Genomic DNA, 22,678 nt, shown 5'->3' with positions numbered 1-22,678 from the left:
CACTTTGATGCATTAGAGGCTCTAGCAGAATTGGATTATAAGAGAATACTCAAACAAAAATACCTCCATGGAGCTCTGGAGCCAAGGACAAAAAATAATCAAAGCTTGAATCTGATTAAGTGAGATTGTTGTATATGTGCATTTTTAAATAAATACACAATAAAATGATATGACTAATAAAAGTATACATTACTTGGTATTTAGTGCTTCCAATGGTTAATGTAGTTTTTTCAGTATTAAAGAAGCATACCTTTCAGTGCTCATACTTTTTCTTTCTCCATCCCTTTAAAGAGAAAAAAGTTGATTATACTTACTTGATGTAGAAATGTTATCTTTTCAATAAACTCAGTCAATCAATCATGCTCAAATAACTAACAGCAGTCTTTTCTATGAAGTTGGGATGCTAATTTTTTCTACAAATCTTGTACATCAAGTTTAAGCAAGTGCAAAAAGGAGAATTAAAAAAACACTGTAGCTTAAGGAAAGACACAGATCAGACTTAGATGTCTTTAAAAAAAAAAGTTTTCAAAAAATTCCCTCAGAACTCACCTATTATGTCAGAGGGAGCCTGATTCAAAAAGAAAACAAACTACAAATCCTGTGCTGTCTTAGCTATAACTGTGAAGCATGGCTATTAGAATCCCATACATACATGTATATTTGAATATTTCTTTTATCTGAGGACCTGAGGAAATATTTTGCTTTCAGTCTAAAAGATAGTTCAGCTTTAAGTTGATATGTTAAAGCTTTTTTTGTTTGTTGCTTTCTTGCTCAGTGTTAATTGAGTATTCTTTAACAACTCTTCTGCATATAAGCAGATACCTCAGAGCAATTTCAGGTCATTCTTCTGTTTTCAAGTATTGGAAATCACAAATTTGGTATTGTCAAATTTTTTTAAAAGAAGGTAGTCAGACACAATAAGATGAACTATTTACTGTTCTATTTACTATTTACTGTTTTAATATATTAAGTGTTTGCTTTCTCTACACTAAAATCACTGAAATCAGGTTGGTGCTGACCAAAAAATAAAAAAAAATTTCCTTTTTTTTCCAAAATGTACTGGGAGATATCCCAGGCTGTAAAACACCTAACCACCAAACTAGGATGAATAAGAAGAAAGAGCACCAATTGTTAAAAGACTATCCAAGGTCTGTTTATATATTAACAGAAAAAAATATTTTGAAAATTGTGTTTTATCTTTTATCAAGTCACCTTCACCAAGTCAGTCTTACCACATATTTTAAAAAAATATTTTTATACTCTTAATAGAAAAAAAACCACACAAAAATTTGTGCTAGCACATTACTGGGCTTCAAACTGCTAACTACCTATATTATTTTGCAGTCAAATGGAAAAAAGGGAAAATTATTGTCAGAGAAATTACAGATATAATACAGAATAGGGCTTTCAGAAGTTCATAAGACACTTTGGAACTTCGAATAAAATCAAATCATTGTCAAACTACTTTAAAATAGAATTTCAGTGCTGTGGAAAGGAATATATTTCAAAAAGAAGTCAATTCTTAATAAAGGCTCTTAGTTAAACAAACAGTAAAATGCTATGTTTTGCGTCTTTTTAAAGAACATGTTTCTCTCCAGGACAGGCTTAGAAATGACAAATATTGTTCAAAAGATATATGCACTGTTAGGACTGACTTCTCCCATCCTAAAAAGGAGGCTAAAAGCCATTAAAGCACAGCCAACCTTAAAAGAACATGTATTAAGAAGGATATAATAACCTTCAGTTCTATTCCACCAAATTCACATGTTGGTATTACAAATACGTAATCCTGATAAGAGACACAGAAACTTCCTGACAATTTGTGATTTTCATTATAATTCCAAAATCATAAACACTAATGAATGTGCATTGTTTCTGAAGAAAAGGGAGTGCACAACTCTTCTCAGGATATCTCAGTTATGATTAGCTATTTTGATAATTATAAGGTTATCCTGCCTAGATCTCTTGACATACATTTATGTACAACTTCCCTGATGAGATTTTTTGGATTGCATATTTAGACATGGCTGTACAAACCTTTGTTTTCTTCATGTTTGGATACTGCATCTTAGACGTAAGTATAACAATAACAGGCATCAGACATTTAAAAAAATATATGAAACAAGCGTATTTCCATAACATTTGCCAATTAAATAATATGTTCGTATGTAACATACACAAGGAAACATTCAGAAAAATGTTAACACAGAATGAAGAAACCCCCATGACTTACTTTTCCAAATGTGTTGAGCCCAAACCAAGGGAAATATCCAAGAAATTACGCCAAGATATTTCTGAAAAAAGAAGAGAAAGCAGTGCCCTCTGCTGGTACAGTTCTGAGCAAGTCACAATTCCAAGGGCTTTTAACATCTTCTCTGTTACTTTTCCAATACCTGGCACCTAGAAAAGAGTATGTAACATTATAGTGAAAAATTTCAATTTGTAGATCCTTTACTAAGAAAATTTAAATCAAACACAACATGGAAGATTACCTAGAAAATTCTACCTCCTCAGTAAAACTCTTGCTTCTAGAACATAAAAACATTACATGACAGAATAGTAAATGTCCTCGTGTCTCTTACCTTTCTAATGGGCAAATCTTTTAAGAAGTCTAGCACTGCCAGTCTCTCAGGAGAAATTCTGTATTGGCCGTTAGGCTTATTACGATCACTGCACATTTTTGCTAACATTGTATTTGGTGCTATTCCTGAAAAACAAACAAAAAACATGGTAATTTAAAAAAATATAAGACAAAGTTTAATTTCAACTACCCAATATTTATAAGCTACAGAGTAGTCTTTATACTTGGCAAAAACTAAAATAAGGAAAAGAATTATGATTACTGATAACCACCTTTGATACAATTCTGTGAAGAAATTTTGTGACTATCACGTAACACATGTAATACATAAAATATAACTTAAATAAAGTGTACTTCCTATTTTAAGATAGTCAGGGAAACGTAAAGAGCACTAGTTGAGAGGGCTTAAATAATAAGTCCTCAAAAATAACATCAGTTCACGAGTCAATAATTTTATGATGGCGATTATGGTAAGAAAGAAAATACATACTATGGTAGTTACAATGAACTCTTAAGTAAGGAGACCTTTCTTCCTTGTATTTCAGCAAAAAGACTTTTTTTGAGAGAATTTAATAAATTCTATTATTTTGTGGGCTACCACTGGAATGTAGTAATTATAAATTTATATATATTTCACAGACATCAGAGGAATTAGGAAGGATAGCTCTCTTCTATCAAAGTAACTGTTTTTACAAATTAACTCTGGAATTTGTTTAGCAAAAAAAAGAATAATTTTGTCCTACAGCCCTAGAAGTCTGCTCACTGATATAACATATTATTCAAGATGGCAGAAATAACTCTACTTATTATTGACTATCAGTATTTTTTCAGTTACCCTTTTAATTATTTTTAATTTTGGGGCTTAAAACCTCTGTTTGCACTTGTAAGAGCTATGCCTGTTTTCTACACACTAACTTATCCTTAAGAAGACAAAACTTTAGTAAACAAAACTGTTATTCTGCTATTATTTATCAGATAACATACATGGGAGGGGGTTTCATCCTGCTTCTTCTTACTAGCTGTTTCTCCGCCTCTGCTTACATTCCACACTTTCCTGACCCTCTGCAGCTGCTTCATAAGCTCATCGTTTCCTGATGCCTCACTGACCTGGTTCATGAAGCAGTTTGGATGGCATCCAAAATAAGTGGCTAGAGACATACACTGGTTTTAGTCAACCAAAACAGCTGAGGTATAAAAGTGGGTTGTCTGAAGCCAAGACATAGAACTTGATTGATAAATATTAAAAAGCTATTAAAGAGTTCATTAACTTCAGTTCATTTACTTCTCTAGGACTAAAATTTTAATGAATTTTGATATTGTTTTAAGCAAGAAACAGTGTGAAGTTAGAAACACATAATAGCACACATTTGCTATTCAAACTAAAAGCAGTATAGAAATCAGATTTCACTATGACACACCATCTAACAAAAGCAATTTACACAATGCACTAGACTAACCAGCTGTGCTAAGATTAGCTCAAGTGCACTGGTCTTCCATTCTTCCTCACTGCTTACTCTTATTTCAAGTAGAAAAAAGCAAAAAGATGACATATCTGTTTCAATTTAAAAAATAGTAAATAAGAAAATAAACAGTAGTGGCTTGGATATTCATGACATCTCTTGAAATAACTGGAAGTCACATTCTTTGCAGACCTTCAAAGACAGCATACTTTTGTTGCACAAGAAGACTGTGGCAAGGGTAAATTCTTAAATTAATGGCCTCTGAGATTAAAGCAGAAGACATTATGGAAAAACAAATATTAATTTTCCAATGTGTCTGAATACCTGCACTAGCAGTCAGTTGAGTTTTCTGCTCAATCCTAAAGCGAATTTCCTTCACAACTTCCTCTGCAGAAGTTCCAAAGACAACTGAGTTTTCCATTGATAGACTTCTTTGTTCATGTTTGTCATCCATCAGAGATGAGTTGTCTTCAAACAGTACTGGTGAAGAAGAGACTTCACCTTCATTAAATTTGGCAGACACATTCATACAATCTTTATCTAAGTTAGAGAGAAACACAAACAATTAATACGTCCACACAGACTGATTTCCTTCTTCAGTGTTCATAAGCAGTTTTATTTCTTTCTATCTTTAGTTAGAGAAAGCAGTTGCATTGTTTTTTTCTTTAAAGACTGGAGAGCTGTAACTGCTGCATTTTTGCTATGATTTGAGCTTGGCTGAGATTGAAGGAATTGGTTAGTAGACTGGACATAACTTCCAGAAAAGCAAAAGTTTTAATGGCCTGTTACTGTAGCAAAATCAGTGAGATTTTATCATTATTGTTGTTTTATACCAGATTGAAGGTCAGATGCTCTCTTCCACAGAATTTTTTTCAATATTCTCCAAATAAAATTAGGATTCTGGAATATCTAGTTCTACAATGATCAGCCTGATGAGCTTCTCATTTTCAACTGCAAGCATAATAGAATAAGTTATATCAGCAGGCCTTTATTTGACTCTATAAACTTTACTATTACAGTTTCACACTCTGAGCACTTCTTTGTGTTTGGAACTAACAGAGGAACTAAGATATCATGCAAGTGTGAAGAAGCACATGACCACGTAACAGTGACACTGATTTTGTAAAGACTATTCCAGTTTGTTGCTTTATATTTTATTAATGCTTTTCTGTAGTAGTGTACACTTGATTATCCTCTTAATGACTGTTAGAAATTTTGAATACAGGTAGTATAAATATTCCAGTTTGTGCATCATTCAACCATTGTATGACTACTTCTATTATTCTCAAGTGGATGTACAAGTGAAATCCAGTAATATCTTGAACATTTCTAAAATCCTGCAGTGCTTCTGCTACTTATTTCCAAAATTATCAAGCTGAATTGTAATGCAGACCTAAACCACACCATTTGGTTTAGAAAATCTAGCACCACTTTTCAAACATTTTATTCACATCAAAAGAAAAAAAATTCTCCAAGTCCAAGTCACTAGCAGTGTACATTTTATTCAGAGGTGAGCAGTAGAGTAAGTTAATCTGTAAACTAAATTGGATGCAGAAAATATATGAGAGGACAAATTATGGAAGGACTGAAGTATCTACACTTTTAGTGGGTGCAGCTTATCTGAAGCTTATAAGCACATGACTGGCAACCCCTGCTCCCAACCCCATGTAATGTGGTCAGCATGTCTTATGCCATTTCATAAGGCAAGCAGTCATTCTCTGCTGCCATGCTCACTCCGCTCCTTGCGCTGCTGCATATCCAACAGCCGGCCAGCCCAGTGCTGTGGATGGCCCTGTTGCAGCACTGGGAAGCTGCAGCTCCCAGAGCAGTGTCTGCCTGAACCCTCCACAGCACTGCCTGCAGCCCCACTGCCTGCAGCCCCACAGCACTGCATGAACCCTCCACAGCACTGCCTGCAGCCCTACAGCGCTGCATGAACCCTCCACAGCACTGCATGAACCCCCCACAGCACTGCCTGAACCCTCCACAGCACTGCCCTCAGCCCCATAGCACTGCCTGAACCCCCCACAGCCCCACAGCACTGCCTGAACCCTCCACATCACTGCCTGAACCCTCCACAGCACTGCCTGAACCCTCCACAGCACTGCCTGCAGCCCCACAGCACTGCCCTCAGCCCCATAGCACTGTCTGAACCCCCCACAGCCCCACAGCACTGCCCGCAGCCCCCACAGCCCTGTCTGCAGCCCCCACAGCCCCGCCTGCCTGCACCCCCAGAGCTGTCTCTCTGTCACCTCTGACAGGCCTGGAGGAGGACCTGTCAAAGGTGACAGAGACCAGAGACCAGAGCTGGACAGTGAGACCTGGGACATCCCAATGGCCAAGGACACCTCTGCCTTCATCTGCTTCCTCTGAGGATTGAGGGAGTGACTTATGTTCTTTTATATGATTTTTGTGTCTAGATTATGATTGTTATATTGATACAGCAGACTGTGTGCTATTCACCCAGTCCAGGTCATATTGTATTGTAAGTTTTTTGTTTTGATTCTTATAGATTGCACTGCACTGATTCTGCTTGCAGAAGTCCTTTGCCATTTGAATGACAAATTCTGTACTACTGTAATAAAGTAATCCTACTAAGGAAAATAAAGCTTAAATTCTAACTCTAATTTATTGCTTTCATGATTCTGCCTAAGATCTCTAAAAGAAACACTCTGTCTCAGTGTCTGGTGACCTCATGAAAAGTGAGTAATTTGCTTACCTATTCCTGTAGTGCTTTCTGTATTAAAAAAGAACCTTCTTCTATCTTCAGGCCAGTTCAGCCTTTCCTCCAAGTGCTCTGTTATATTCAGGTAGGCTTCATCTAGGCCCATAGGCATAAAATTGGGATCATATTCAGCCAGTATTTCTCTAACCTCAATAAATACATAGTAAAAGTTTAAAGCCATGTCGCTATAAGAGCAGATCTTGACACAAAATCAGGACATGAACAAATATACTCAGAAACTTCCAGATGATCAATAAATAATAAAGATACTGACAATACAAATTATTTCTTGATATTGTAAAATTACAGCAATGCTTCTCCAAGTAGTGAGATATTAATAGTAGGTGAGAACTAAACAGATTTTGAGCAGTGTATTTAACAGCAAAGGGTACTAAGATAAGTGTATAAGGACTGCACAGCCACTGGGTTCACTGACACTACAATAACCATCTGAATAAAACTCTGAGGACATGGAAACTCAGCAAAGCAGATAAACTGATGACATTTTCTGTGCTCAGTGTGTCAGATATCACATACACAAAGGTTAAAGAAATCCACTAGCAACAAAAAAATCCTAAGTTTTAAATTACATTAAATTGAAGTTACAGAAAATATTTCAGAGCAGTGGTTAAAGCCACAGGCAAAACCCATTGGAAAAACTTTAGTTATAAGTCCATTTTTCTAGAAGGAAACAAAATAAAAGGTCAAAACAAAAGCTCTACCTTCTCTCTTTTTTTTAAATCTGGAGGAAAACCTGACTATGTTATGATTTTTTCTATGTTTTTTCCTATCAGTTTGAGTCAAGCTCTTAGGTATTACAAGATTTGTCCACATGACTATGTTATGATTTTTTCTATGTTTTTTCCTATCAGTTTGAGTCAAGCTCTTAGGTATTACAAGATTTGTCCACATGCACTTCATCTTTCTGAAACTGAATGAAGATAGGATTCACTATGAACTTTAAAAGACAAAATGAAATAAATTTAACTATTTTCAATCCAAATCCCAAGAGAAAAAAATAACTAAAAGGCCAGACCAAGCCAGATCTCTAATTATTTAATACTTTACCCTATCAAACAACAAATGAAATAAGCATTGTGAAATACATATAATGAAATCCAAGATCCTTAAGTTCAAACCCATTCTGAAATATGGCATATTTATATATGCCTTTTTTTTTCAGATGTGAAAAAAATAAACTAATATCTTACTTTATATTTGTACATTTGTTGCTTCATAAAAATAAAGAAGGACTGACACAATTTTTTTAAAGTCAGGAGATTTGTGCCATGCACTAGTTTGATTAAAATGTACAAAAGACCTCTTATCCTTTTTTTTTTAAGAGGCTTTTATCTATCATAACTATTTCCTCTGGCACTAAGTAAAACTACTTCCATTAAAGCAAAACATTATTTATTTTCTCCGTATTTCTTTTGCTTTATGAAGTCCCTTATTTTTTAAAAAAATCAATTTGCATTTATAAGTCACTAATGCTCTGTTTTTCTCTCCAGTAATTAGCATTCAAAAGTACGATTACACATTGCATGAAATTATCATCTCCACGTCTCCTAGGTACTTGCAACTTCCTAGAAACTAGATTATGTTCCATGATTTTAACTTTTAAGAATAATAAAACTCAAGAGATTTTCAAAACGTCTATCAGCAACACTACTAACTTCAGTAGAATTGACAGACTGGGTAAACAGCTTTTTCATCTCCTTGTCCAAGAGTACCAATATTTTGTTAGGCTTATGTTTAAAGCTGCATTACTGAAGAATTTAATACTTAAATTATCACTTTTTATACTATTTAGAACTGATGTTATTGACACAGGCTAAAAACAATACACTCACTTTTGGTTAGAGACCACTTTCAGACTTACCTCTCTACTCACTTTGCCGTATTTTTCAAAGTTTAGTGGTACTATAGTTAGATGTGGACATAGCCTTTTAGCAATAAATCCAGGCATGGCTGCACGCACCCCGAATCTCCTAGCATGGTAATTTGAGGTGGACTTAAGAGAGATTAAGTAAGTTTAGTGTTCAGTAATCAAACTTTAAGTTTAGAATTAAATAATAAAATTCTAATCATGTATCTCCATACAGAAAAGACTAACAAAGCCAATACTTTATATACATTTTCACTCCCCCTCTTCCTGCCTTTTCATTTAAATATGCTTACATACTTTAAATTTTAACTAGTACACTTTTTTACTGAAAAATCCAGCTTACATGGTCAGGTCGAACAATTGCTGTTTCCTTTATTATTTTTGGGTTTTCCACACTTCATATAAAACAGTGTCATTATATTTCTGCTATTTTTTTATGGTTTATTAGGCTTAAGGTTCATGCAATTGATTTTTGTATTAGTTTAACATTCAGCCTTACCAACATACTCATTGATCCCACTGCTATAGGTTTTTTCTTCAGCTCTGGATTGTCTCTCATTTCCACAGCTGCATAGAAGGCATCCATGTCAATGTGTACAATTGTACTGCTAAGGTTACGGTTCTGTTCCAGTTCTATCACAAGTCTGTCCACCTGAACAGAATAAACCAGTCATTTAAATACTACTAACCTGGCAGAAGTGCAACAGTATAGATGATCCTAAAACTCAGATGAATCTTGCATATAGTTAGAGAAAAAAACCTCAACAAATCAAATCCCCACCAAACCAGTACCAACTAAAAATCCCAAAAAAGCTTTGGAGGAAACTTGTTCTCAGAGAGAATGCTGCTGCAGCAATTGCTGAAAAAAAATCACCCCAAAACCCAATGGAAAAAACCACAGCTGTTGTGGTTTAGCCCCAGCTGGCACCTAAGCTCCTGCAGCCACTCAATCCCTCATGGTGGAAGAGTCTGAAGAATAAAAATAAAAAAACCCATGGGTTGAAATAAAGACAATTTATCACAGAAAACAAAAACTGTGCATGCAAGTAAATCAAAATAAAGAATTCATTCTTTGCTTCCCATGGGCAGGCAAGTGTTCAGCCATTTCCAGGAAAAACAGCTTAATCATATGTAGGAGTCACTTGGGCAGACAAATGCCATAGCGGCAAAGCTCCATCCTTCACTCATCTACATCCCACTTTGTAAGCTGAGCCTGATGCTCTATGGTCTGGGATATTCCTGTGGTCATTTGGGGTCAGCTATCCTGGCTGTGTCCCCTCACAGTCCTTGTGCACCCCCAGCCTCCCACTGGTGGGGTGGGGAGGAGCAGAAAAGGTCTTGGCTCTGTGCAAGTGTTGCTTGGCAATAGCTAAGTATCTCTTCATTATCAACACTGCTTTCAGCAGAAAACCAAAATGGCCCCATGTGAGCTGCTGTGAAGAAAATTAACTATCCCAGCCAAAACCAGCAGATAACCCTACCCACCAAACAACAAAACTCCACATAACATGACAAAAAAAGATGTATTTGAGTCAAACAAACTTTGTAAGACCCTTTAGTATGAAGTTTTACTTAAAAGTACTTAGTTTTAGAAATGCAAGTTGTTTAAAAAAACATGAAAACATGCTATTAAACAATTTCCAGCATTCCTAAATAAAGCTATCACACTTCAAAAAATTGGCCTAGAATGGTGAAGAGAAGATCAGCAGCTCACAGGACACATCCATCTATTTTGTCTTATTTGCCAGAAATAAGGTCTCAAACATCCATGTTCTATTACCACAAAGTAAGCTACTGTCAATCCCCCAGGTAAAAGTCCCCAACTTTTGTCACAGGAACCCATATCATATAAGGCTAGATTGCTAAGAAGAGTGCAAGTTATTTACAGAATAGTCTATACACGAAGTGTGTTTCACTCCAAATGTTAAAGATGTATGTCTGTGTGAGCAGTACTGTTTCATCAGCTCCATGGTGTTTTGAGGCAGATTGCTTTACAAAGTACTTTGTGCTTAAAATGCTTGTGTTTTTACCAAAAGTCATACATATCATGTGCTTGTTCCTGAAATACTGTTGGCCTATGAATAAAGTATGAGCTGTGCTGTCATGAAAAATTGTGAAATATTTGACAAGGGATTTTTATTATAACTATGTTGGCAGCAACATCACACATCATTCTAGAAGAGAAAATACAGGAAAAAAATCCCAAAAGAACATGCCGTGAAAATAAGATTACCTAATCATATTCATGACTAGGCAACCTTAATCTACACAACAAAAGGCTGCTACTGCTAGTAAGAAGTCCCAATAGGCTTCACAACAAGATAACACAGCAAGAAATGGAATTAGCAAAAATGAACCAAAGTTTTACTTTGCTTGCAGGCACAAGGACACACACACTCTCGTGACATCAGGGTACCAGTACAGAAATGTCTCTGGACTGACTATAATGCATTTGTAGTTCTGGAGAGGAATGTTTACATGCAATTTGCATGGTTCTTCTCTTTTTTACTTCCCTCAACAGAATTGCTTAATAAAAAAACATAAAAACCTCATCCACAAGAACCGTCTTTGAGCTCAAAACACTTCAACCAAGGCAAGTGAGCTTGGAATTTTCTATTTAAATTGCTGATTAATAATTTACAAAGTCTTAGTTTTTTTCCAAGTTGCTACAAGGGATGAAATGCTAGAGAGCCTTAAACTAAGCTACTCAATACAAAAGAGCACAGTATGTTCTCTGAGGCTGAGAAAACTAGTTCAGACAGATTAAACATACAAAGGGGAAGCCATTCAAAGAAACAGACAAAAACCAAATAGAAGTGGTGTATTTACATTATTTCCATATAGTACTAATTCAAAAGGATTCAAGTCACAATTCATCAAAAACATCCTTATTTTAAATTCTACTTTAAAGATAATTTTCAGGTTGCTCTCAAATTCAAGTTGTGTAATTAATACTATCAAGTGCTGCTCTAGTAGCATAACTTCTGCATTTCAATTTATCACGTTTATAACTAACTTCTGGTTTGCTTTTTCTCCCTAAATATATTGCTAACATCACACTTACTGATTAGCTAACATACACATCTAAAGAATGAAGCAAAATTACATAAAACTAATAAATACAAAAAGATTACTCTTCAGCAAAAGAAACTGATACAAGGATTATGCCAAAACAAAACACAACCAGATCTACCCAGAGAATTCTTGGCACCTACAAAACTCCTTAAAATTTGTGGAGTAATTCCTTACATGCAAGCCAGGCTGACAAGTATTTAAAAGCTGCTTTCAATAAACATTTGTAAAGTAGAGATACTTTTTAATATATATTTTTAAACTAGGCTAAAAAAACACCAAACCACCAAAGAACCAAAATTAGAAGTTTAATTTTCCTTATAACTGCTTTTAGACAATTTGAAGAGTAACTTCTCCTTTTTTTCTTATCCCACAGTAGAATATATAAGTTTTCAAAGCAAGACAGAAAAGTCATTAAAAGCAAGACAATGGTAATTATTTACAGAATAAACATCCGGGATAAACCCGACATGGATGAAAAAAAACAGCAAACATCAGTACAGCAGTTTCCAAATATGGCAACAGCTGCACACTTTTTAATTTATTACAAATTACTGCTGAACCTCAAGGAGTTCCACACATTTTAATGGCAAAAACAACAGTATTGTGTTGCAGACTCTACATTTTATTTGTATTACTGTTTCCACCATGTAACCAGGATTTTGTCCAAAAGTCCAGTATATGGAGATGTTTTGGTTTGGTTTTACCTTACAGGACTTAATTCAACTGCCAGCTTAGGAATCCATGCCTGAGCCTCTAACCATCCTACAAACAAGACTTCACTTGCAGACGAGAACACGCAGTGTTCATAGAGGTAGATATACAGATACCTTTCTAATTCCAGAATACTTCCCATTCACAATTTTAGCAGAATAGGCTCTCTTATCAGAAGGCAGTAAAAGAAGAGTCAAAAACTCAATAGATAAGAACAACAGAGAAGATGATAGTAAGAACTGACTATATCCACAACTGATTGGAGCTGATTAAACAACACACAGCAATTATTAAGAAAACCAAACAAGACAAAGCAAAAGGTGAAGGCCTCGGGAGATGTAGCTGGCGGGTAAGAAACAGAAAAAGGGCAAGGTATTTAGAATATCAAATACAGAGAGAGAAGACTGGCTTCAAGTTCACAGATTTCAATGAGGACTCTGGAACAAGGACTGTTTTGTAAAGAGGACTGACGGTGATCTGTGAATGTGGGACAAGAAACAAAAATTCAGGATATGACAAATTAAAAGAAAGCAGAGGAGAGAGCAAAACGATCAGAATTTGTGCTGGGAGAATAACGGCAGCAACAATCATAAACCAGAGTTTATGTGTATACAGAGAATAGAACAAAAATCCAATGTTTTTACAGAAGTAAGGATCTCAAATTAGCCAGCAAAAAAGTGTGCCTACTATACTCCTCTAATGACATTTCTCATGCAGTATGACCACTGATTTTACAGTTTATTTATTGGAAATAAAGATGACTGCTACTTCAGCAAGAAGCATAAAGGTTTCAAGCATGGAATTTGAAACCCAAGTCCCAGTAAAAGACATACGAGATAATTTAACTTAAGTTTCTTTTTTCCTCTATATAAATCAGTTTTCGTAAGAAACATTAAAAGATTGTAAAATTATATTGCAATATCAAGGAATCAATTTCCAAAAAAGACAACATGAAGATAGACAAAGCAACAGAAATTTTTTGGTTTCCACAAAGTGCACTACATATTCTCTCATTACATAACTATATAATAACATTATTTATAAAATTTGTGTTATTAATGTAATTCATCCTATAAGATAGACTATTCTCTGTAAAATAAATAGTTCCCTGGTGAAGGTAGGATGGAAACAGAAGCATTTTTTCTGTAATTATATTACATAAAAGCTACATTAACTAACTGAAAAAACTCTGGACAAGCAGAGTTTGTCAACAATCTGCTTGTTGACCAACAATCCAGGTTTAAGATTCACTGAAAACAATTGTGACACACAGGCTTACAACAAACTTTTCAGAGGTACTCAGAATGGCAAACTTTTCTTGGAACAAATTTGAAACACTGGCATCTAAAGTACTGAAGTGGTTTGTAAACCTGAAATGAACAAAAAAGGTTGTACACCAAAAAGTGCTCAACCTTTAATCCTCACAATGGCACTGAAAATCAAAGGATGTGTTTAATCTTCATGTGTTTCAGCTCTCCATCTACAAATAAAAAAAAATCGATCTACTTTGCTGGAATATTGCAAGAATTAAGAATTCACAGCATGTGGTGTACAATATAAAAAACTCTATTAGGAAATCAGTAATTCTGTATTCAAAACTGGAGTTCAACAAATAAAGCTTAGAGCCACCCATCGAACATTACGGACAATGGTAAAGAGTGAATAATTTGCCCCTCAGTGAACACAATCTGCTATGTGCAGTGAATAAAACAGGAATCCTGTCAAGGAAAACTAGCAAGCAATCATTTAAGACTGAATCACAGCAAAAATGAAAATGGAAAGGAATTCAGCTCCTACAAACAATTTTAACTCTGTAGTGCCTAGTAATGTTTGGTGTGCAACCTTTCTTTTAATGTTTCATACACTGTAATACTTTGGAGACTACAATCTATCATTTGAAAAGAAGAACAGCCTCTTCACCTGCCTAGTTCCGGACACTTGCATTTCTTTTGACTGCTTCCCATGATGATTTTTATTAATTAGCTTAAAACAGGCATATTATTGACAACTCTGATCTTTCTCATCCCATCACAGGCCACTGGACACAAATATATGTAAATTCCAAGCTCAATAGTGATATGATACTTATTAGCAAAGTATTTAACAAACCTTTACATAAATCATAATGACATAACTTCAAATTCATCAGACTTGGAAACACAGGAATTGATTTGTTTCATTTTACTCATTTAGAGAACATTTCAAAATAATTTTATGAACTATTCTTCTTACAAGTTTATATTAAGATGACCGTCAAAATAGTGTGCAGTTTTCCTTGTATGTCTAACATCAAATGGTAGTTTAACATTGTGCCTGCTGGCAAAATTTAATGCAATAAACCAGAACACACCAAAATCTTTATGACCCAACATTTAGCCCAGTATGTCTTTAGAAGACCAATACCTGCATCTGTGCTTTCAAGAGCTGTTGTGCTGTAATTTTCTCTTTCAGCTGCATCATTTTTTCAATTCGTTGGTTAACTTGTTGATCTTTCTTAAGTTCATTTTCATAAAATTTAGACCCCTGAAAGAAAAAAAAAAACACAAAACCACCGTGTTTTTCTTTTTGGCTTTACCTTGTCTTTATGCAACCACTTTTGATCTTTAAATACAGAAAACATAGAACACAGAGATGGTTTCTAATGCATGCTTTGGATTTTCATATAAAAAAAGATCACTGGTTCTTTACATCTCTTCAAATGACACATATATTTCTCCTGCACAAAGGAGTTTAAGGAGTTATTTAAAGAACTTTGTACGTTTATTTAGCCTAACAGTTGACAATAAAAATTTTGAAAGAGTAGAAAAAAGTCAAACTATTCTTTGCAACACCTCCAAGATATGGATTACTAAGTTCTAATAAAAATTTATTTTAGCATTTTTTCAGACTTCCAATATTAAGCTATATTTATTATAGCTTAATAAATATGGAAATACATAACGACATTGTATAAGTCAAATTCACTTGTAATGTTGAATATTTTGTTGGCCATTTAATCTTGAAGGACACTGCAGAATCATAAGCTACTTGCAAGAGGATGATGAAAACCAAATGAGTATAAAAGTAGCCCTGTTGCTCTTACATATGTAATTGTTCCTTCAAAAAAAGGCATGAATACAAGGAGATGTAATAAAAAGACATGTTATAATGTGACTCTCCCTCTTGACTCAGAACAAAGAAAGGAGGGCATATAATGAAGCAGAAAAATTCAAAACTAGGAAATGAAGTATTTTTCTTGCAATATGTCTTAGCTTACAAGTGAAATAATATTTGCAAGAAATCTTTTGTCAATCTACTTGGAAAAATCTGCAAAAATGAACAGATCTTTAGGTCAAAATGCCTGACCACCAAACTGTCACTGATACCAAGAATTCAGCCATAGTCAACTCAGATTCAAGCATTTATATAAAAAGCAAAAATATCCACTTTCATAATAACTATAAAAAAGATGATGGCAGAGCTGTAATATGTCATGTTTCATTAGAAGTAACATCTCATTAGAAAAAATTAGGGTGTGTTTTCTTTGAATGTCAGATATGCCCTTTATCTTTTCTCCCCTATGCCATCAAATATGGCTTGCTGAGACTCACTGAAAGAAATGAGTGCCAAAATGTAGGTGTAGAAAACCACAAAGTTATTGAGATTATTAGTAAGATTTTATTTTTTTTCTTTATTTCTCGCAGTATTTCACAGTTGAAATGCTATAAACCTTCTTGCAGTTTGTGCAAGTGTGTACATCACAGCAGGTGGTGTCATTTTAAAGATTATAGAAAAGCTTAAGGAAAAAAATCAATGCTTCTTTTCATATTTCTTGATGTGTAACAGGCAATTATAAACCCTTCCACTTTTTTGACAGAAATATAGTCTAGTAGTCAGACGCCTGTATGTCAGTTTTGAAAGCCTATTTTATAGTTCACTCAATTTCATACCAGGAAATAAAACAGTAATTGCAATAACAAAATATTTTATGTAAGTATCATTATCTGGGATATGTCTGACAAAGCACTATTTTTCAGAATGAGTGAACACAATATATAGAAGAAACATCAATAATGAGCTAGATAGCATATAAAGTATTATCAATGTGAAACTGCAAGCAAGAAAGGGAAAAAGCTTGCTACGTAAGAACTGTTTGCAGCATGTTTTCTCTCTCTCTCCTCCTTTCTCCCTCTGTCCCACCACTGCAGATCACTGCAGAGCAATATTAGTCAGTACAGAATGCATGAGGAAAACATCAAAGCACATAATCTTCAGGCCATGGTGACACCAAAAAAATACACATTTGTGCAAGGAAAAGTAAGAAAACCCTGAGCTTCCCAGATAAAGTGTTATCCCTACATTGTTCTATTGGAACTCTCCAGTAACAACTAGGATGACAAATATTTCAATGGTTTGAAGAGTTGTGAGGGTCTCTGTGGATCTTTAGTATAAAGCTGCATGCTATTGGCCACTTCTCTGGCATACTGAGAAGACAGTCAGAAAGACAGGCAGCAAAAACTTGACTATAAAAAAAACTTGATTATATCGAATTCATCAGTTACAGGAAGGTGACCAAAAGAAGTAAATCTGCTTGGCTGATAAATGATGGGGTGGACAAAAGGAATGGAAAGGGGGAAAAAAAGAGGAAGATGCAGTCTTCACAATTACCTCTGGAAAATGCTGTAGTATTTATGTACTGCTTTGGACAAAAAGGGAGCACTTAAGCCTATACTCAGTTGTCCTCCCCCATGTCCTTGTGGATGAATCCAACAATACTCTGAAGTACACTAAACTATGGCCCCTTCTCCTTCCTCCCCACATATAAATTTCTTCTAAGAAGATGCTACCCATATACACATGTGAGGGATAAAACTTGGGGAAGGAAGAGGGCCTTAAAACACTGGACCACAAATAAAGCATCAAGAAAAAAGTAATCAAACCAACCTTGGTAGCTTCCATGATGATTTTATTGATTTTCTCCTTATCCAAACCCTGCATTCCAGCTTTGTTATCATTAAGGCCCATTCTAAGTAGAACTCCATCATTGCAAGAGCTGTTAGAAACTTTTTGCATGTCCATTGTATTTCTTGAAAACAAGTACCTGTTTTATGACTTAATATCTGAAAAAAATAGTAAAATATTTATGTTTCAACTGAATAACAACAATAATTGGATTAGTCATTAGTTTTATTTATCATAAATATGAAGACTTATATTCCTACAGAGTGGCTGACCTGCCACACACACCACATCAAACCACCTATAACCTATCAGTGTTTCAAGACGGAAAAGAGAGTACTCTCTTTTCTCATTAAATTAAAACCATTTTCCTTTAAAACCTCCCTTACACAAATAAGTGAGCACAAACCAGCCCCAGGTAAAAGCTAGTACCTTTATATGAAGTGGACTATATACCTTTATGTGAATGGACATTCACTATACCTTACATATGAACACGACTTTTGTGCCTGTACATTACCCTGTCAGATGAAACATTACCATCTTACACACAAAATACTGCTCACTATTACATTAAAAGAAAAAAAAAAATTACAATATCTTTACATTGAAGAAAACCACTGCTCATTTGGTCATCATCCCTGCCTGAGTCAACCTGTAGAAATGTAATTTTCAATAATTTCTAGCTCAAATTTAGCACAATTTTTTTGTGTCAAAACCCCTATTCTAAAATCAGATGGCTTCAATTAAAAGTTTTTAATAAAACCTTAATTCAGGATAAAATTTGTGCACTTTTTTTTTTTATGTGTTGAGCCATGGTATCCAACTGGTGCAACTTACCAAGTCATCTGTAATTTCTTATACATGCAGATACTTCTGACACCTTCCCTTGTTCTTTATGAAAGTAAATTGCTGAATCCTCAATAGGATCTTATTATATGGTGAACTGTTTAGTTATTAAATTAATCTCAAAAAAATAAAGAAAGCAGATTTCATCTTCTGTACCATGAACCAGTGGTCTTATTTTAGCCGATTCAAATAGGCAGACTCACAGATTAGTTTGAGTTGGAAGGGACCTTTTAAAAGTCACCAGGTCAGACCCTCTGCAATGAGCAGGGACATCTTCAACTGCATCAGGTTGTTCAGAGCCCTGTCCAACTTGCCATCAGATGTTTCCAGCCATGGGGCGTCTACCACTTCTCTGGGCAACCTGTCCCAGTGTCTCACCACCCTCACTGTAAAAACATATCTAATCTATACCAATCCTCCTCAGTAAAACCATTATCTCTTGTAATACTGCAGGAGGCCCTACCAAAAAGTCCAAGTGTGATAATGCCATAAATTATTTAACATGTATTCATTACTGGAAAAGCACACAGAAACCATTTCTTCCTACCCCAAGTCACTGACTCATAAACCACTCGTTTTATTGTCAGGCAGAATGGACATTCAACCGTCAACTTTACCGTGTTCCCTGTGACAAGAACCCTTGCTATTTGGAGAAACCCCACCCTTTTAGGCAAATACACTAGTTTCCTTAATCACAAAATACACAAACATGAGTGTCATTTTTCCTTTAAATGCCCCTTTCCCATGCCAGAACTTAAGTCGGCCTCATTATCAACCAAACACAAGAAAGTCATTATGTGTTTTTGCATTTAGAGGCGAATTTTTGTTACTAAAGAACCACACGAGTAACTTCTAAAAATTAATGATGGCAATGTTCATATTTTCCTGAAGTTCTTCTACTAAAACATACTAGCCAACTGAAGGCAAGATATTAAAGAAACGCATGTTTACAAAAAAGGCAAGATATTAAAGAAACGTTTTGCATTCTGTCAAAAACACACCATTTCAATCATATGCTGTTAATTCACATTACTATCCATGGTGTCTGCTGAAAAATGCAAGATCAGTTACATAATGCTCTCTTTATATACAGTGTGTTGTATTACAAAGAACATAAGTTGATGTAGAGATCAGGACCCTTCTCTTAATTCTTTGGTAGCACTTGAGCTTCTGGGAATGGGAGTGGCTTCATAGCTCTTATGTATGTTTATCAAATAAAAGACTACAATGCTGAACATCTTCACAAATTTTTCAGCTGCAGTAGGACAATCTCTTACATTTAGCAAACACATTTATCAGAAGAGGTTTGCTAGACTTCAATCAAAGCAAAAAGCACTGCATCCCAACTACCATTACAAATTTCATCTGATGCTTATAAGCACCCCTGTATAATTATCTCCCAGTAATTCCATGGTTACTGGCAATCTCTGGTAAGCGACAAGCAACATTTCCCAGGAATACTTTCATCAAAGTAAATATTCCTCCACTATTCTCCCTGCTTCTTTTATCATCATTGCATTCAAGAAACAAGAATAAACACAAGATTGCTTCCATTTTTCAAAATTTTTTTAGCAGTTCCTTATTCCTGAAAGTGTCTTACTCCCTAACATGCACAAATCTTTCCTCTTCCTCATTCAGAGCACTCTTAAAGGCTCAGTATATAGCAGAGGCTTTAAAAACTAATTTGTTAGTCAAAAGAAAGTCTTCTCTATCTCATTGTTACATATCTAACAATAAAAAATTACTATGATAATCACAGTGATGGAAAAAATTATTTTCTTTATAAAGTCTCATAAATGGTGATCACCACTTATGAGTGTGGTGTATTTTATCTTTGAGCTTATTGTGTGGAACAAAATATATTGCTTGTCTCAGATGAGAAAAGGTATAAATAGCAAATAATACCTTAGCAGAAATTAAGAAGAAAATATGTACCTGAGGACATGACATTTGTGACCCACCAGAGCTTACAGATGTACAGAAAGGAAAACATGAATAACAGGTGATACAATTTCTAGCTGCTTAATATTAAAAGAACCTGAACATTATCTTAGTTTCAAACTAACAGGTCCGGAAAAAAATTCCATAAAATATTTAACATATTGAAATGAATCACAATAGCTACCACAAGACAACTGATATAGAACTGTCAGATAAAGCCAGTCCTCATTTGCCACAGATGAAAATGAAAATATTTAAATGTAACAGAGAAGCAGCAGAGTTTTCAACTGTGCAAAATGTGAAAAATATGTCAACATAGTAACTGTTTCAATTAGGCTAGAGAAAACACTAAACTTGTGGTGACAATTTTTTTCCTAAAAAAATTTGGAAAAAGTGGGTAAGGAATGAAAATCTAATGAAACAGTCTACACACAGTGACATGCTTTTGGCATACTGTTACCTCAAGAAGCTGTTGCGAGACAAAGCTGTTTCCTCTACAAAACATGACATCTCCCTCAGTACCATACTAAGAAAGTAGGATGTGAAACCAGAGGAATCTATGATGGTAGTCTACAGTAATATACTACCCTCTTATTCCTGTAATTGGGGAATGAGGGGAAGCAGGAAAATCATATGTAAGTGGAAGGAGATAACTTTCCAATTGCTAGGGAAGGACTTCTACTTTGGCAATGAATCTCAACATTCAATGTAAAGCAAACCACCAAACAAGCAAAAACATTGAGAAGAACCACAAAATACCATTACTGTGTAGAAAGTTTCATGAGTAAGCTGTCATGCCTACAAGTGGGAAAAGATCATTAATTACCAGTAATCAAGCTCTTCTAGAATGAGGCACAGAAACTAAACTAACTAGTAAGACAGGATTATATAATATGTGAAAGTGTCAAGAGATTGAAACAGCAATAAAATCAGAGCAACAATTTAATTTCAAGTGTCTCTACCTTCATTTAAATTTAGCATTTTTTGACAGTTGAACCAATATAAAGGAAATGGCTAGTATTTGATCCTGTGAAACTCTTCCATCTTGTCTTCATTAAAAATCCTTCAATTCCAGCAACTTAAACTCTGTATACAGTATGAGAAGTTAAATGTCTTCATATTACAGTTTCCATGTAATAAAATAATGCAAAATATATGATATTTGTATATAAGAATATTCAATTCAGTAGGCGCAGTGCTATTATGTACATTATTAACATTTGCAAATTATGTTAACAGTTCATCTTTTGTTGACCATGTTAACAACATGGGAAGAACTATCAAGACTGGAAAATGACACTAGTATGGAAAAGCTTGAAAAATAGTTTATTTGCATGCTGAGTTATTGTTTAATGCATGTAAGTTGTGTACTTGTCCTCATAATTAAAACAAATTCTGATATCTTTGCTATCACATATTCTCATGACCATGTGAACTGCAAAGCAGTTACTAAGAGACACAATTGTCTACTGAGCCCAGAGCCCAAAAACTCAAAAAGGAATCCAAACATATAGTACAGACATAAAAGACTGTCTTTTACACCCTAATTATCCTAAGTAAGTCTCCATGGTATGCAAGAAGAATTGAAATAAATGTTGCAAATAGCAACACAAATAATAGAGACTCTTTCCCTGATGATCTTTTAAATATTATCCTTAGGATGTCTAAAACAAGCATCTAAATGAAATATTTTTCTTAATTTCTGTAAAACTCATAAAAGCCACCAATAGTATTGCATCAAAATCTGATACATCATTTACTGTAGCAAGAGCCCAAAATAAACTTCCTATTTTCTCTCAATTAAAACATTTCAGATATTCCTTTATTTAAAGGCATGTTCAAGGAAGCATATCAGACTTCTAATATCTGCTCAACTCCTCAGGGTGTTTGATTTTTACTAGAGGCTTGGCTTCTGAATGGCCCTGAGAAGACTCCTGTCGATTCTAATCCTGTAGTGATTTGCAAGGAAAAAACTGGCAGAAGGAACTGCACAACAGTGTTGTCAGCATTTAATACATATACATTTAACATACATGGTGTTAACCACATAGATTCCTAGCTAGTCTGTTCAAAACTACTGTTTCACTACTCTCTCTCTCTCAAAATACAACACAAACGAGTTCCTTAGAAAAAAGAATCTTTCAATAAAGATGTAATATCTTTACAAATGTAATAAGCCAGAGCACATGATAATATTGAACAGAAAACTGGGCTAGAATTCATGGAAGTGAGAATTCCAAGTGCTCAAGCTGACACATATCAAATGAGAGTACTTTTAAAGTAGCAGATGACACAGCATTTTACAAAAATGTAGATCCCATACAAGCACCTGGAGTAGCCCTGAAAAAATAAAGTCCTAGAATTATGTTTTCTGTACATTCACCAACTTTAAGATGCAACAAATTACAAGCAAATCCATCTTTTAAAACATTAAATAATTCACACTTAAAGTCAACAGTTAATAGAGACTGCTTCTGATAATGTTCAAAAATAAATGTCAAAATATTTTA

At 34.7% G+C, this 22,678-nt stretch overlaps 1 protein-coding gene across 7 annotated transcripts in view; it reads right to left on the bottom strand.

Annotated features, from left to right (window-relative positions):
• The window catches only part of POLK (DNA polymerase kappa), a 33,398-nt gene that overhangs the window by 6,581 nt on the left and 4,139 nt on the right, over positions 1-22,678 (bottom strand). For 5 of the 7 annotated variants that reach the window (XM_039730024.1, XM_039730020.1, XM_039730021.1 and 2 more), the window contains 9 exons: positions 17,364-17,539; positions 14,844-14,963; positions 9,154-9,306; positions 8,649-8,780; positions 6,761-6,914; positions 4,366-4,581; positions 2,583-2,707; positions 2,234-2,400; positions 251-283 (listed from right to left, as the gene is read on the bottom strand). In XM_039730024.1, coding sequence (XP_039585958.1) covers positions 251-283; positions 2,234-2,400; positions 2,583-2,707; positions 4,366-4,581; positions 6,761-6,914; positions 8,649-8,780; positions 9,154-9,306; positions 14,844-14,963; positions 17,364-17,498 — 1,235 coding nt within the window. In that variant the 5' untranslated portion in view covers positions 17,499-17,539. Of the gene's footprint in view, positions 1-250; positions 284-2,233; positions 2,401-2,582; positions 2,708-4,365; positions 4,582-6,760; positions 6,915-8,648; positions 8,781-9,153; positions 9,307-14,843; positions 14,964-17,363; positions 17,540-18,218; positions 19,131-22,678 lie in introns of those variants that run through there. The other 2 variants (XM_039730026.1, XM_039730022.1) reach the window with 2 other exon arrangements.

This window comes from Passer montanus, unplaced genomic scaffold (assembly GCF_014805655.1).
Source record: "Passer montanus isolate IOZ18808 unplaced genomic scaffold, ASM1480565v1 scaffold7, whole genome shotgun sequence".
NCBI classification, from domain to species: Eukaryota; Metazoa; Chordata; class Aves; order Passeriformes; family Passeridae; genus Passer; species Passer montanus.
This window is presented reverse-complemented; position numbering and strand designations above follow the sequence as displayed.